This window comes from Histomonas meleagridis (assembly GCF_020186115.1).
Source record: "Histomonas meleagridis strain 2922-C6/04-10x chromosome Unknown contig_55, whole genome shotgun sequence".
Classification (NCBI taxonomy): domain Eukaryota; phylum Parabasalia; order Tritrichomonadida; family Dientamoebidae; genus Histomonas; species Histomonas meleagridis.
In genome coordinates this window covers 286,533-301,231 of record NW_027150898.1, presented here as the reverse complement: position 1 = coordinate 301,231, position 14,699 = coordinate 286,533, and the positions used below count along the sequence as shown (strand labels likewise).

Here is a 14,699-nt window from a genome sequence, read left to right as displayed (position 1 = left end):
TTCAGATGCATTAATAAGTGCTGTATCCTATATATTAAATAATTTCCAAATATTATTTTGAAACATAAAATTATTCAAAATAAAAATCAAATTATTCAAATGAATATCTTTTGCATTAATATCTATTTCTTCTTGCTCAAGAAGTAATTTAACTATTTCTACTCTATTGTTAATAGATGCTTTCATAAGGGCTGTATAAAATAATTTGAATAATTTCCAAATATTATTTTGAAATCCAAAATTATTCAAGTATATTCCAACTTCGATAAATAAACATATTTACCATTAATATTAATTATTTTTTGATCTAATATATATTTAATAAGTTCAATATTTCCTGATTCTGATGCAAATATTAAAATACTTTTTGGAAATTGATTTTCTTTTAGAAAAGACTTTACAAGAAAAATATTTCCAATTTTTGCTGCTTCAGTAATAGTGGAATCATTAATTTTCATTCCTTCTTCAATTAAAAATATAAAAATTTCATAATTATGATATGAAATACATTTCTTTCCTAATCTATTTAAGTTACCACAAATATCAAATTTATTTTCATAAATATATTTAAAGATATCATTTCGATGAAATTTAATTGCTGCTTCATATGCACCTTCAAATGATGAATGATTTTGTTGACATAAATGAATAATTTCGAGATTTCCACCAGCAACTGCATATTTACCTGTATTATTTACATTTACATTATTTATAAGTAAATATTTAAAACATTTAACAGCAGAAAAAAATGCTGCATAATTAATTAATGAAACATTTTTATAAGCTAGATTAATATAATCACATCTTTCATAAAGTGATGGTTCAATTTCTTGATTAAAATTAAAATTCTCTTGTGATGATATTTCTTGAAGTTTTTCTATATCATCTTTGCGAATTATTTTTGCAATTTCATTCGGATTAACACCTTCTTTAACGAATTGCTTATGAAGTTCCCAATCATTCTTTGAAAGTTCTTCAATATCTTTTATTTGATCAAGGAATCCATTATTTTTTAAGAATAAAATTCTTTCTTGAGACATATAATGCATAAAATAAGGAGTTTTTAAATTTTGAACAATTTTTGAATCATAAAAATTATGTTCAATTAAATAATTAATAAGACAATATGATTCTTGTGTATGTTTATTAATAAGATAACAAATGAACACATCAAAAATTTTTGGTTTATTATTCTCCTCAAATGTTTCAATTTCTTTCATAAACTTTATATACAAATCAAAATTATTTAAATTTTTAACAAATGCTTGATATATTATTTGAATAATAACCATATTAAACGAAATTAGATTACTATTGACAATATGTTTAATAATTAAATTCGCTGAATCAATAATATTTTCTTCATCCAAATCAAAAATTATTTGTTTTATTGAAAGAAGCATTTTCCATTCACTTTGATTTTTATAATTTGTTTTTTGTTCATTTTGGTTCCTCATAATATAAAAGTGACAAAACATTTGGCGAACGTTAAACTATTTGTTTTGTTTATACAAAAGTACAAAAAAATTTGTTACATTTTATTCAGTTATATCTCTAATCATTTGTTTCAGTCCGATATTCTCCTGCAAAAGACAATCTATATCCACCATTTTTGAATCTCTTTCCTTTTTGATCTTATCATTCTCTTTTTGTATTTCAGAAATCATATATTTAAGAGTATTGATCTCTTCTTGACTTACTTTAACATTGTCTTTAATGACAAAGGTTTCTGCTTCTTGGTAGTTGCTTGAACGTCTTCTCTTGGTTTGTTTTGGCTCAATTTGTTCAGGAACAATAATCTCCACTTTCTTTGCTTGATCCTTCAGTTTTTTGATTTCAGCTTCACTCCTTTCGATTTCCGTTCTAACATTATCTTCTTGTTCCTTAATTTTCATTTCAAGATCATCAAAATGTTTTTGAAGATGATCAGTTTTTTCCAATTCTTTAGAAAGAAGTTCCTTATTTACCTGTAGCTTCCCAGAGATGTTGTTAAATTCGTTGATTAGATCATTAATTTGGAGTTTTAATGGAGAAATTTGATTCCTTACTTCTATTCTGGATGTTATCAACTTTTGTTCCTTCAGTTCGCGCAGCTTCAGATTTTTTTCATTGGAAAGTTCTGAAAGCTGTTTTTCAAGCTGAGATTTTTGATTCTCTTTCTCTTTAATCTTTTCTTCACATATGCCTATCTGTGCGGATAAATCAGAAATATTTGCTTCAAGTGTTGTAACTTGGTTAGTCCAATCACTAAAAGCATGTGACATTGTTTGATAGACGTGATCATAATCAGAAGCAGGATCTGGTGGATTTGAATCTAGATACTTTTTGAAGTTTTTAAAGTTTTCTTTGGCTTGCTGCGCCAACGGTAATGATGTATCTGCTTTTGTAAATGTTGGAATAATTGAATCTGTATCACCAGGATTTTCTTTGTTACTATCGTCGTCAGGGGTTTCCTCGCTATTTGCTGTATTTTTTTTGGTTGATATCATTTTTTTGAATTTACTTCCAATTGTGTTTTTCATTTTTTTAATTTGACTTGGTCTGTTCGTATAAAACACTCAATCCAAGAACCGCATTTTGGAATGATAATGTAAAGAAACAGTTTGTCAAAAATATCGTAATGAGATTTTAGTGCCTTAAAAATTATGCCAATTGGTTGAATAATAGAAAGAAAATGTTTAACGTGTATACTTGAATCATTTTAATTATTGTTTCAAAAAATTTGAGTTTTTGATGTATTTTTTTTAAAGTCTGAGATTAGGCAATTTGTTCTGATGTGATTTTAAGTGAAAACATGAATTTGAAATAATCAATAAAGTAAAATTTGATGGTTCTTATAAGAAAAATAAATTAAATCATTAGTTGTATTTCACAGATCTGTGTTTTTTAGTTGCTTTTTATCTATTGACATATACGTTCTGCTTGAAAAATGATTTTTGACCTTTTGTCCAAACAAAGATAGTCAATACAAGAAAAAATGAGCTCTTTCAAGAACAACCAATCAATTGTTATTTCTCCAATTGGTGACCTTACTGCAGAAGGAATTGATTGTCTTTTTGGAATGTATGGAGAAATTAGGCATATATATTTTGATCATGATAGATATAATCAGAGGATTTGCTGGCTGTGTTATGCACTTCCTACGTTTGCACAAAAAGCGATAGATGCGCTTGATGGCGAATATATTTCAGGTAGAAAGATTAGCGTAGATCTTGCACCATTTTATATGAGAAAACAAAGAAGAATAGATGATCGTTCTAGAGATTACTCTGATGAGCCTGACGAGTCTGATGATTATGATAGTGAGTATTCGAATGCTTCTTCAGAATCAGAAGATATTCCTGAAAGTCCACCCAAAGCTCGACATTCTAGAGGTCATAGGTCCCCTTCACGACACTCTCACCATCGTCATCACCACTCTCACCATTATCGCAGACACTAATTTTTTTTTTTAATTCCTCCGATTTGATAATATAGTTGTTATAAAAATACCATTAAAAGCATCCAAAATTCTTCTTTACTAACTAGAAGTATTTATTTATATTAAGTGTAACCTCTTTTTTTCTTGATATATTTTAACAATTTCTGTATGACCATTTTTAGCTGCTAAAATAATTGCTGTTTCAAATACTATAAACTATTACCAAATATTGTTTTAAAATATCAAATTATTAAAATAAATTTTAAATAAAACAAATAAATATTTTTAGCATTCACATCAATTCCTTTTTGTTCAAGAAGTAATTTAACTATTTCTGTATGACCTCTTCGAGATGCCCACATAAGTGCTGTATTAAATAATTTAAAGAATTTCCATATATTATTTTAAAATATAAAATTATTAAAATAAATATAAAAATCTTTAACATTAGTTTCAATTCCTTCTTGTTCAAGAAGTATTTTAACTATGTCTGTATGACCTTTATCAGATGCAATAATAAGTGCTGTTACAAATAATTTTAATAATCTCCAAATATTATTTTGAAATATAAAATTATTAAAATAAATATTAAACAAAACAAATGAATATTTTTAGCATTAATATCAATTTCTTCTTGTTCAAGAAGTAATTTAACTATTTCTGTATGGCCATTTTCAGATGCATAAATAAGTGCTGTTCTAAATAATTTAAATAATTTCCAAATATTATTTTGAAATACAAAAATTTTTTAAAAAATAATATGTAAAAAATAAAAACATTTTTCTCATTAAATTTAATTCCATTTTGTTCAAGAAGTATTTTAACTATTTTTCTATTTTCATTTTGAGCTGCTAAAATAAGTGCAGTATTAAATATTGTTTTAAAATTCCAAAAATTCTTTTTATATACCAAATTATTCAAACAAATATTATATTTATCAAATTAACATTTTTTGCATTGATATCAATTACATTCTGTCCAAGAATCAATTTAACTGTTTTACTATTTCCACTTTGACATGCTAAAATAAGTACTGTATCAAATATTTTATAAAAATTCCAAATATTATAACGAAATATCAAATTGTCAAAACATATATATAGTAATAAAATTAAACATTTTTCACAGTTATATCCATTTTTTCTTGTTCAATAAAATATTTCATAATTTCATAATTTCCTGCCTTTGCTGTAAAAAACATAACATTTACTTTATTTTTGTTTTCCAACAAATATCTTGTAAGATATAAGTTGTAATTTTGAGCTACATAGAAAACAAAAAAATCCAAAATTTTTAAACCCTTTTCTATTAAATATGATAAAATTTCATAGTTATGATATAATGTACATTTCTTTCCTAACTCTTCTATATTCTGGATTATAACCATCTTATTTTCATAAATATAATGAAAGACATCATTGCGATGGAATTCGATTGCTGTTTCATATGCATCTTTAAACGATGAATGATTTTGTACACATAAATGAATGATTTCAAGATTTCCGCCAGCGATTGCATATTTACCTGTATTATTTACTTTCGCTCCATTTAATAATAAATATTTAAAACACTTAATTGATCCAAAAAATGCTGCATAATCAATTAATGAAACTAAACAATTAATGAATGAACATCTTTCATATAATGATGGTATGATACATTGGTCAAAATTAAAATCATTTTGTGATGATATTTCTTGAAGTTTTTCTAAATCATCATTTCGAATTATTTTTGCAAGTTCACTTGGATTAACTCCTTCTTTAATTAACTTCTTATGAAGTGCCCAATCATTCTTTGAAAGTTCATCATATTTACTAAAATTTGCCTTCAGATATTGTTCTTTGTTTTTAATTTCCTCTTTTGACAAGTAGTGAACAAAATATGGTTCTTGAACTGGACCTATAAATTTGAATTTTTTTAATTCAAGTATGTTATGTTCAATCATATAATCAAACAGAAAATATGCTTCTTTAGTATTCTTATTTTGAAGAATATGTGTAAATACCTTTAGTATTTTTGATTTAATATTGTTTCTTTCTTCAAACATTTCAATTTTATTCAGAAAATCAAAATATGTATCAGCATTATTCATTTTAATAACAAGATTTTCATATACCATGTGAGCTACTATATTATTAAAAGATTCTGGGTAATCATGATCAAATTTGTTTATTATTGATTTTACTGACTGATCAACACTTATTTTATCGAGATTAAATATAATACCTTCAAGTGATAAAAGTATTTCCCAATCGCTTTGATTTTTCATGGTAGAATTGACAAAAATTTTGTTCGAATCTTAATGCATTTTGATCGTTCGAAAAAGTGTAATGTTCTTTCGAATAAACATAAAATTTACAAAATATACATGAAAATGATGATGAAACAGTAAACAAATTTTAACCAAAGGCCAACTCAGTGCATCAATGTAGAAATGATGGTAATTTCTCAATAGAGTAAATCTTTTCACGAAATTTTAATTCATATAAATTAAAAAATATTGTATATTATGTTTATAGATAAAAAAAGAATTGCACAAAAGTTAATAATGAACAACTTTTTATTATTTATTTTGTTCCCACTACATATAACAAATCACATTTTTATTATTATCTTTATTTTATATGTAATTCAGCGAACTTTGTTAAGAACAATTTTGCGTAGTCTACTGTTGATTCGTTTTCATTTCCAAAGAAAGCGCATTTTGAAACGTTTTCCGGGTCTACTTCCAAATCCAAATACTTAACGAATTCCGGCAATTCTTTTTTCAGCATTTTATTAAAATCCGAAAACATATCGCTTTGCAAGTTAAACAAAGAGTGTATAATAATTTTCACATTTGGGTACATCGAATGAATTTTTTCTAGTAACCAAACGTATTGTTTTATCGTCATTAAAGCGAAAGAGTTAAAAGTTACCTCAGAGTTATACATCATACACATTGGCAAATAATTTTTAATATCATTTGTTCCCAAAGACAAAATCAAAATATCGAAAGTTACAATTTCTCTAATTCTATTCCAGAAAGCTGACTTTTGGAACGAAGTTTTCTCTTCGTTTAAGTCATTAATTTGTAATCCTTGGATTGGATGTGGTATAATATTACCAAACGTTGGAATTTTTATATAACTACAATGTAATATATATTCATCTCCTAATGCGAATATTCGTCTTTTAGTAGTAATCGGTGGACGAAATCTCGAAAATGCTGCGCATGAAAATTTATGGAAATTCCACGTCGAATTTTTTCGTTCATTTTTAGCAATTTGTTCAAGATGTGTATTATAAGGCTTTAATAATGTCATCAGTGTACTATATCGATTAAATTCACCACTTATAAATAAGAAAATGGCCGTCATTTGGATTATGGAAAAAACAACATTATCATTCTGTGAGATTATATCACGTTTACGTTGTTCTTTCGTGTTGGATGAAAACTGATGCGATGGCCAATGTTTAATACCTGTAAGAATCACAAAAATAGTATTTAAGTTAATATTCCCAACTTGCCGCATCGAATATGTCTTAAAAAAGATTAATAACGCTTTATACATTCGAGCTAGTTGATAATCTTGTAATAAGAAAAACAAAAAAAAGAGAACATCTGTTAACGTTGTGTCATGATTAGGTAAACTTAAGATATGTAATGTCGTTTCGATTTGTCCAGAATTAACAAATGCTTCGGTTAATAATAATAATGATTTCGTGTTTAATCGTAGTGTGATTGTGTCTAAAAGATATTTCGTGTTCGATTCATCTTGTAAACAAATTTGTGGTATTAAATCATAACATTCATAATAATGGAGAATTACTTCAATGATTTTATGTGGATTGATTTTGGATAGTTCTTGTAAGCGACGCTTAAAATCAGAGGTGGGAATGTTGGATGAAAGCAAATTTTTAAGTTGAAGATCAAATGAATTGGAATCAGATGATGAAAAAATATTTTGGGTTTCTAATTTAATGGTTGGCGTTTCAGTATGAAATGGTGGCGCTGATGTTGTAGCAGCGCTTTGAATTATGTTCTTACAATCACATGCAGCACTATAATATTCCATTTGATAAAACATAGATGATAATTTTTTGTATTTGTCAATTTCTTCATTGGTAAGAATGGTGGGTGGAGGAGGCGCATTTTCATCATAATCTGGTAAATAGATGATTAATTCTTGATTTGGATTATTACTTAATTCTTCATTTTCGGGATTTTCAATAATTTCTATATCATCAAAGTTTTGAATGATACCTATTTTTACATCTGATATATTAATTGATTTATGAAAAACATTATTAAATCGATCAATGGCTACTGAAGCTACACCACGTACTATCACTTTTTCGAAATTTGCTGTGTGAACAAGGGCACACCAAAGTTTAGATCCTTGAAAGTGTACAACTATGTCCCTTGAAATCATTATCTGAAGCAGCGGGAAAGTGACCGTTTAAACCAAAATATGAAAAAATCACCAAAATCTCTTTTAAAATTGATGAATGAAATTACAAACAAATATGCATTTGTTTCTTATTGTGAAAAGAAACTTAAAAAACATGGATTTGAAAAAATTCAGGAAAATGAATCAATTACAATTCCACAAAAAGGATTTATTATAAGAGATAATGCTTCTATAATAGCATACAATATTGGAGGATATGAAAAAGCATGTATTGTTGGAACATGTATTGATAATCCTTGTTTAAAATTAAAGCAAAATTATGAATTTCAAGATGGTAAAATTCAAATGCTACGTCTAGCAATGAGTGATTTTTCTTCTGCAAGATGGCAAACATACCTTGATCGTGATTTACGAATTTCTGGGTCTGTTCTTATCAAGGGGAAAAAAGGAAAGATCAAAAGGAAAAATGTAGATTCAAAAAGAGGTGTTGCAATTATCCCAAGTGTTTCTGTTGAGCTTGTTCCTAATAATTCATGTCATCCACAATATGATTCAGAAAAACATTTTAATGCAATTATAGGAAAAACTAAACTCAAAACATACATTGCTTCTCTACTAAAATGCAAAGAAGAAAATATAATTGATTGGGATCTTCAATTTGATGATGCACAACCTGCAAGCACAAATAATAATATTATCTACTCATCACGTTTGTCAACTTTTGCCCCTGCATTTGCTTCTTTTAATGCATTTTTGGATGCTAAGCAAGATACTAAAACAGTTCAAATGTTTGCTGCTTTTGGGCACTCGGGCCTCTATCGGACATCCGCATCAAGCGACTTTTTGAATAGTTTATTTAGCACGATTTTTTCAGGAAAAAACATTGATGAAGTGAAATCGAAATCTCTTATTATAGCTACTTTTGGTTTTGAAGGTCATCACCCAAGATTCATTGGTTTGAGCGATTCCATGGTTGGGTATTTGGGAAAAGGTCCTGTTCTATATCTTTCCTTCAGAAGGAATTTTCAAACAGATCCAATTGGTGAAGAGATTATACAAGAAAATCGAATGAAATCTCAAATAATACAAAAACAGTACCAAAAAGATTTACAATTTTTCGGTGTAACAATAAGTAATCCATTATCTTTAAATATGAATATCAGAACAATTGATTTTGGTTTTCCGGTTCTTTCAACAGGATCCATTCGGGAAACTGCAGTTTACAAAGATATATTTGCTTTTTATAATGCCATTAATTCATTGTATACAGATACAGAAGAAATACAAGAAACTTTGGAAGTTAGCTAACTTGTTTTCAAGCTCAATCAGAAACCATGATGCAGCACATTATAAAATAAATTGTATTTTCATTTTTATTCGATTGTAAGTTTGATAACTAAGTGATCGATTTTTCAAATATTAATATTTTATTAGCTAATATCAGCTAAAATGTAACACCTATTTAATGGGCTCTCTGTTATCACGAAGAGCATCATAAAAATTTTATCCTAGCTCGGATAAACCACCCTCATATTGACAAACACACAGTTCACAAAAAAATTCAATTGCCAAGATTTAACACCAATGAAAAATTGTTTCATCTAAAATTTTTTGAATCGGCCAATTGAATTAAAAACTATCCGCTGCTATACAAATATTCAATTGATAGTTGGTTGACACATTTTTTTGTTCGATTAAAATCTTTTGAGATTCCTCTGAGGATTAAAACTAAAATTTTTTTCCAGTAGAGTTTTAGAGAGAGAGAGAGAGATTTCATGATAAGAAAGCCCGATTTTCAGAATTGCCTAGAAACAAAACTGAAAAATTTCATCAAGAACAGGTTCTTGAGAGAAGAGATCAAAAGAACTAATCTCTTTTTCAAAGTCCGAAAATACTTCGCTGAAAAATGATTCATCATCAATTTTCTTTGTTTCATTTTTTTCAGCTGAAAAATTCTTTTTGCCTCTTAGTAATTGAAGGCACTTGTTGCGAACGTCAGATGGTGATCTTCCATTCATCAGAGTTCCCAAGATTTTCCATTTTGGCCCAATTTCAAAATACTTTTGCATGAGTAATTCTTCTTCTTCTTTCTTCCAGACCTCATGGTTTAGATTTGGGTCAAGGTAATTGTTCCATCTATCCCTACATTGACGTGGATTCTTATTTTTTATGAGACCTGAAATTACATTCCAGTTTTTATCACCCCCGTGAGCTTGAACAAGCTCAGTTAAAAGCAGGTCTTCTTCGGCTGTAAAAAATGCTTTCTTTTGGGAATGTTTCTTCTGGCGTAGCATGAGGGCCAATTATTATTTTTGATATATCTGGGTTAAGATTGAAATCTTTCAATCCCTTGAAAATTCAATACAGTCCCCACAAAAATTGTGTGATAAAGTTTTATCTCAATAATTTTCAATAAAAACAGTTTAAAAACTTAAAAAAATAATGATTTCTAATTTTATATACATATGAACAATGATTAATATGTAATTTAATATCTCATTATGTTTGATATGTTGGGTATATTAATTAGAGCTAGTTTTGTTATATGTATCGCGAAATTTTTTATGATTTATATTGTTACTGGAACGGTTAGATTTGAGGGCATTCAATTTTTTGTGTTGGTACGAACTCGTAAAAAATTGACAGGCAATCTCGGCGGTTTAAAATTTAGCTCTCATTCAAAATTGAATAGGACATTTTGTAATGGGATTGAACACAATTTTTGAATGCTGTGGTCCGCCTCCAATTCAGAAGGCAATTCAATAATTCGTTGGGGATTTGTCATTTGACAATCACAGTTGTCAAATTGACATTCACTGAGAGATGAGTTGGATTCTCATCATGCTATAGCGACGATAATCACATATTGTGCATATTTTTCGATATATTTTTCGTTATCATAGCATTTTAGTATATTCATAATGATATTGAATTCATAATTAAGAATAATCTACTACGAGTTTATTTATGAATTAATATATTATATCAAAAATTACATGAAAATATGGACTTGATGTGAATATTTAATGTCTCGTATACAATTTGGAGAAGAAAAAAAATATAAAATATTCTTATATATTGAATCAAATAATAAATTGTGAGAAATTAATATCTAACATACAATCCTGATCTTTGTAATGTAACAAGGTATAAAGATATTACACAGATGGATATATTATAGATTCGAAATATTGATAATATAAATGAAAATATTAAAAATTATACATTGCGTTGGAGTAGATTATATTGATTGTTTTTATCGTGACTATGTCTGTGTGTTGAATACCGTTCGTGTGTCCTAAACGCAATACCGTTATTTTCTACAGTTGTCGTAATGTATCGTAGCCGGACGAACATTCAAAATTATTTGACATATTCATCATTTGACCATAGAGCGGTTTTATTCACAGCTAGTTATATTCAAAATACTGCTCTGATCGTACAAAAAGTCGTTCACCTCAGAACGACATCTGACATGTAACCGTTTATTTTTCCCATTTGCCCACCGTGCAAAACCGTATGACAGTTAACTGCCAAGCATCGCAAGCAAAGACAATTTTATTTTTGAAAAGAATTTTTAATTTTTCTCAAAATTGGTAGATAGAATTTATCGGATATCCTAGGGTCTTATATGTTCTCATTACTGTACTCATAACATGAACCATATGAATTTTTGCCTGTCCAATTTATTAAAAAGTTCCAATCTTTCCTTTGAAAGTGATTATCACAGATAAATTGTTCATGTATTTCACTAAATTACTATACATCAATATGTTAATAAAAATTTTGACTTCCTAACAATTTTGATCTTGAAACCTTCTGCTTGCACGACTCTATACAAGTCATGACCATTTCACCTATATAAACCCAAACAATCCTGAGGAATCTGAAATTTAGGTGGTTAACCACCATCAGCATTAAAATATTATTTTATGATTAAATTGGTTTTTATATTCGAAAACGAATTTTTTAACATTACTTATTTTCCCACATTGTATAAGCTAAAAAGCATTGATATTTTGAGTTGATTGATTAATCTAGTCATTGATGTAAATCTATCGAATTTTTTCATAGTGTCGAAATAAAATTTGTAACAATTAAAAGTTACTTCACTTCCTTTCATAATGAATACTTTTTGATCGTTTAGTGCGGTGGCCCAACGGCTTTTTTTTGGAAGTGTATCAAATTTGACAAGAACGTAAATCTATTCACTTCACAAAATGGGAAGATTCTCCCAAACAAGAAATGCCATTCGCTCAATAAAAGTATACAACAAAGATGGATCTCTTTATAAAGAATATAAGCTTGATGAAAAAGGTAGACATATTTTTCCATTGAACCGTATTGATCTTTTATCAAAAGAAATCCCAAACATTATTAAGACCAGCGAGCCTCCTTCTCCTAGCCTTAACGAAGGAGTTGTTGTTTTTCCAAGTTTAAAGAAAATTTCTTATGAAGAAGAATTATCAAACCTCGAGAATATGGCTCCAATTATCAAAGAAGAACCATCTATTAACTTTGATGATGTTGGTGCAAACTTTGACTTTGATTTTGACGTTAATTTTTGTTTTGAATCAATTTAATTTCCAAAGAATCACGACTTTTTCTCTCTAAGAATTGTGTAATTATGCGGTTCAGAAGTTTTTTGTTTTGTTGATCAATAAATCATCAATTTGTCGCAAATTTTTAAATTTTTTTTGTCTTGATAATGTGCGCTATCGTCAAATAATTTGTTTTCAAAATTGAGATTTAAATGAACTCATTTTACTGTAGTAAAAACTCAAGATTTTTACAACTTTTCCATAAATTATTTCATGCTTTAGATAAGCAATGTTGATTATATTTGACATAATAATAAAATATATAATATAAAAAGATATTTTGATTTCAATGAATGCCCTATCGTGTGAACGATAGAAAGAAAATTCTGTGAAACGATTAAAAAACGTTCCTTGCAAGAATTGGCATGGATGTTGAATTAATTGAAGCGATTATCAATATTATGGACAAGTTTGGCCAAAGAAAAAGCGAAATTGGAAATAAGGGGATTCGTGCGTGTGATATTTTTCAAGCACTTCAAACATACCATTTTAAAAAAGAAATGAACATACAGTATTCAGATGTTTTCGCAGCACTTTGTTCTTCTATTTATAGTATGTATTTATTTAAATATGAAGGCGCAGATTTTAGTCATTGTTATTTTTCCCTTAATGGATCAAAAGAAGAATTACTAGAAATATTAAAGAAAATCCCAGAATTAAGCAAGCTAGTACCTCCCTTTGAAATACATGTTCCACAGACGCAATTAACATACTTCAATATATTAAGTAAGTTAATTGATACAAAAATCCAGAATCAAAAAGCAATCATTGCACAGAATGAAGATCTCAAAAGAAGAATATCAGAGGACAAAAAGGAGCTTGAAGCTTTAGCAAATCCATCATCAATTAATCAACAGATATATCAAATGCAGGAAATGATCAATAAGATTTCAATGCATAATCCCACATAGTTTGTTTTTAATATCTTTATATTGAATGTATTCCAACTATTTTCCTCTTTGCCTAACTTTATATGTAAAATGTTTAAAATTGTTTTTATTTTTTTTAAATACAAAAATTTAAATTTAAAATTCTGTTCATTCCAAAGGTTAATACGAATATTCATTTAAAGCATATAATAAAAAAAAAAAAAACGAGTGAAAACAAATTTTATTAATTTATTTATTTCTTTTGGGAACGAGTCAAATATTTATTACAAAATATAATACAAACATGTACAAGAAGTGCAATTATCGGTGCAGCAGCAGTAGCTATATAAACAATATTTGCATATTTTGGTGATGCTGCAGGAACTTCAAGTGAAAATGAGTTTGGTTTGCTCATTTTGATTTTTGTGATTTGCTGTTTTGAGTTAATGCAAAAAACATCTGGAGGAAATATGGTAATTTTGTGAGTTTCTCCATCTGGAATTGGATATCTATGTTGTATTTCAACTTTAGTCTGATTGAGTGGTGAGTAGTGTATCTTTGGGATCTGTGGTGCTGGTAATTCGCGATCATCAGCTTCAGGAACATCGAGAAATGAAGATGGAGGAATGAAGAGAGAATAAATACAATCTCTTTCAGGAAACTCTTTGATTTCAAATGCTAATTCTAGTGAAGTATGAAATCCATTTTGAGACACTTTCCATTCAAGTTTATTTTCTGATGAAATTTGATTCTGTTCATTAGGTAAAATTATACAATCGATGTTATTACTTTCGAATCCAGTCGATGAAAAAAAAGATACTTTTGGAAATAAAATTGATTCATCACATGTTTTGAATGAACCATTAAATCTATGAATACCATTGTCTGAAAAATTATAATTTAATACAGATAACATAAAAGATAAGAGAAATGCTTTTGCTGATTCAAAGAACATGAGATTTTATTTAAACGTTTTCTTCTTATATAAACGGTCTGTAAAAGTGACGTTTGGTCCAACCTCTTCTTTATGGGACATCTCAAAGCACACGAACTCATCCAAAAATCTCGCGCTGATCTTCTCGAAGAACTTGCTACATTGGAAAAGAAGCTTTTTGAACTTCGTGGACAGATTGCTACATCATCTTCACGTCAAAAATTATCAGAAATTTTGAACGTACGTCGTGATGTAGCTCGTGTCAAAACTGTTTTGATGGAGCAACAACGTAAGGCTCTCCTTGAGAAGTACAATGGAAAGAAGCATATTCCAAAAGATATCCGCAAGAAGCAAGTTAAGGCCCAACGCAAAGTTCTCCCAGCCAAGTATGCAAACAAGCTTACTAAGAAGGCCGCACGTCGTGCTAAGTATCTTAAACCGGTTAAATATGCATTAAAGGCATAAACTTATAAATTCATT

General features: G+C 28.2%; 5 protein-coding genes across 5 annotated transcripts; 4 read left to right on the top strand and 1 right to left on the bottom strand.

Annotated features, from left to right (window-relative positions):
• Positions 1–1,538: 1,538 nt before the first annotated feature.
• Positions 1,539–2,489, bottom strand: GO595_007659 (uncharacterized protein; the record flags this gene model as incomplete). Its single annotated transcript, XM_067921146.1, has 1 exon — positions 1,539–2,489. One exon carries the CDS (start codon positions 2,487–2,489, stop codon positions 1,539–1,541), a length of 951 nt encoding a protein of 316 aa, XP_067772222.1.
• A 488-nt stretch (positions 2,490–2,977) lies between these two features.
• Positions 2,978–3,442, top strand: GO595_007658 (uncharacterized protein; the record flags this gene model as incomplete). The annotated part of the gene is made up of 1 exon (XM_067921145.1): positions 2,978–3,442. The coding sequence occupies one exon, from the start codon at positions 2,978–2,980 to the stop codon at positions 3,440–3,442; it is 465 nt and encodes a 154-aa protein (XP_067772221.1).
• A 4,733-nt stretch (positions 3,443–8,175) lies between these two features.
• GO595_007657 (M18 family aminopeptidase) lies at positions 8,176–9,123 on the top strand (the record flags this gene model as incomplete). Its single annotated transcript, XM_067921144.1, has 1 exon — positions 8,176–9,123. The coding sequence occupies one exon, from the start codon at positions 8,176–8,178 to the stop codon at positions 9,121–9,123; it is 948 nt and encodes a 315-aa protein (XP_067772220.1).
• A 2,912-nt stretch (positions 9,124–12,035) lies between these two features.
• On the top strand, positions 12,036–12,398 carry GO595_007656 (uncharacterized protein; the record flags this gene model as incomplete). The annotated part of the gene is made up of 1 exon (XM_067921143.1): positions 12,036–12,398. The coding sequence occupies one exon, from the start codon at positions 12,036–12,038 to the stop codon at positions 12,396–12,398; it is 363 nt and encodes a 120-aa protein (XP_067772219.1).
• A 1,914-nt stretch (positions 12,399–14,312) lies between these two features.
• On the top strand, positions 14,313–14,684 carry GO595_007655 (ribosomal protein L29; the record flags this gene model as incomplete). The annotated part of the gene is made up of 1 exon (XM_067921142.1): positions 14,313–14,684. The coding sequence occupies one exon, from the start codon at positions 14,313–14,315 to the stop codon at positions 14,682–14,684; it is 372 nt and encodes a 123-aa protein (XP_067772218.1).
• Positions 14,685–14,699: the final 15 nt, after the last annotated feature.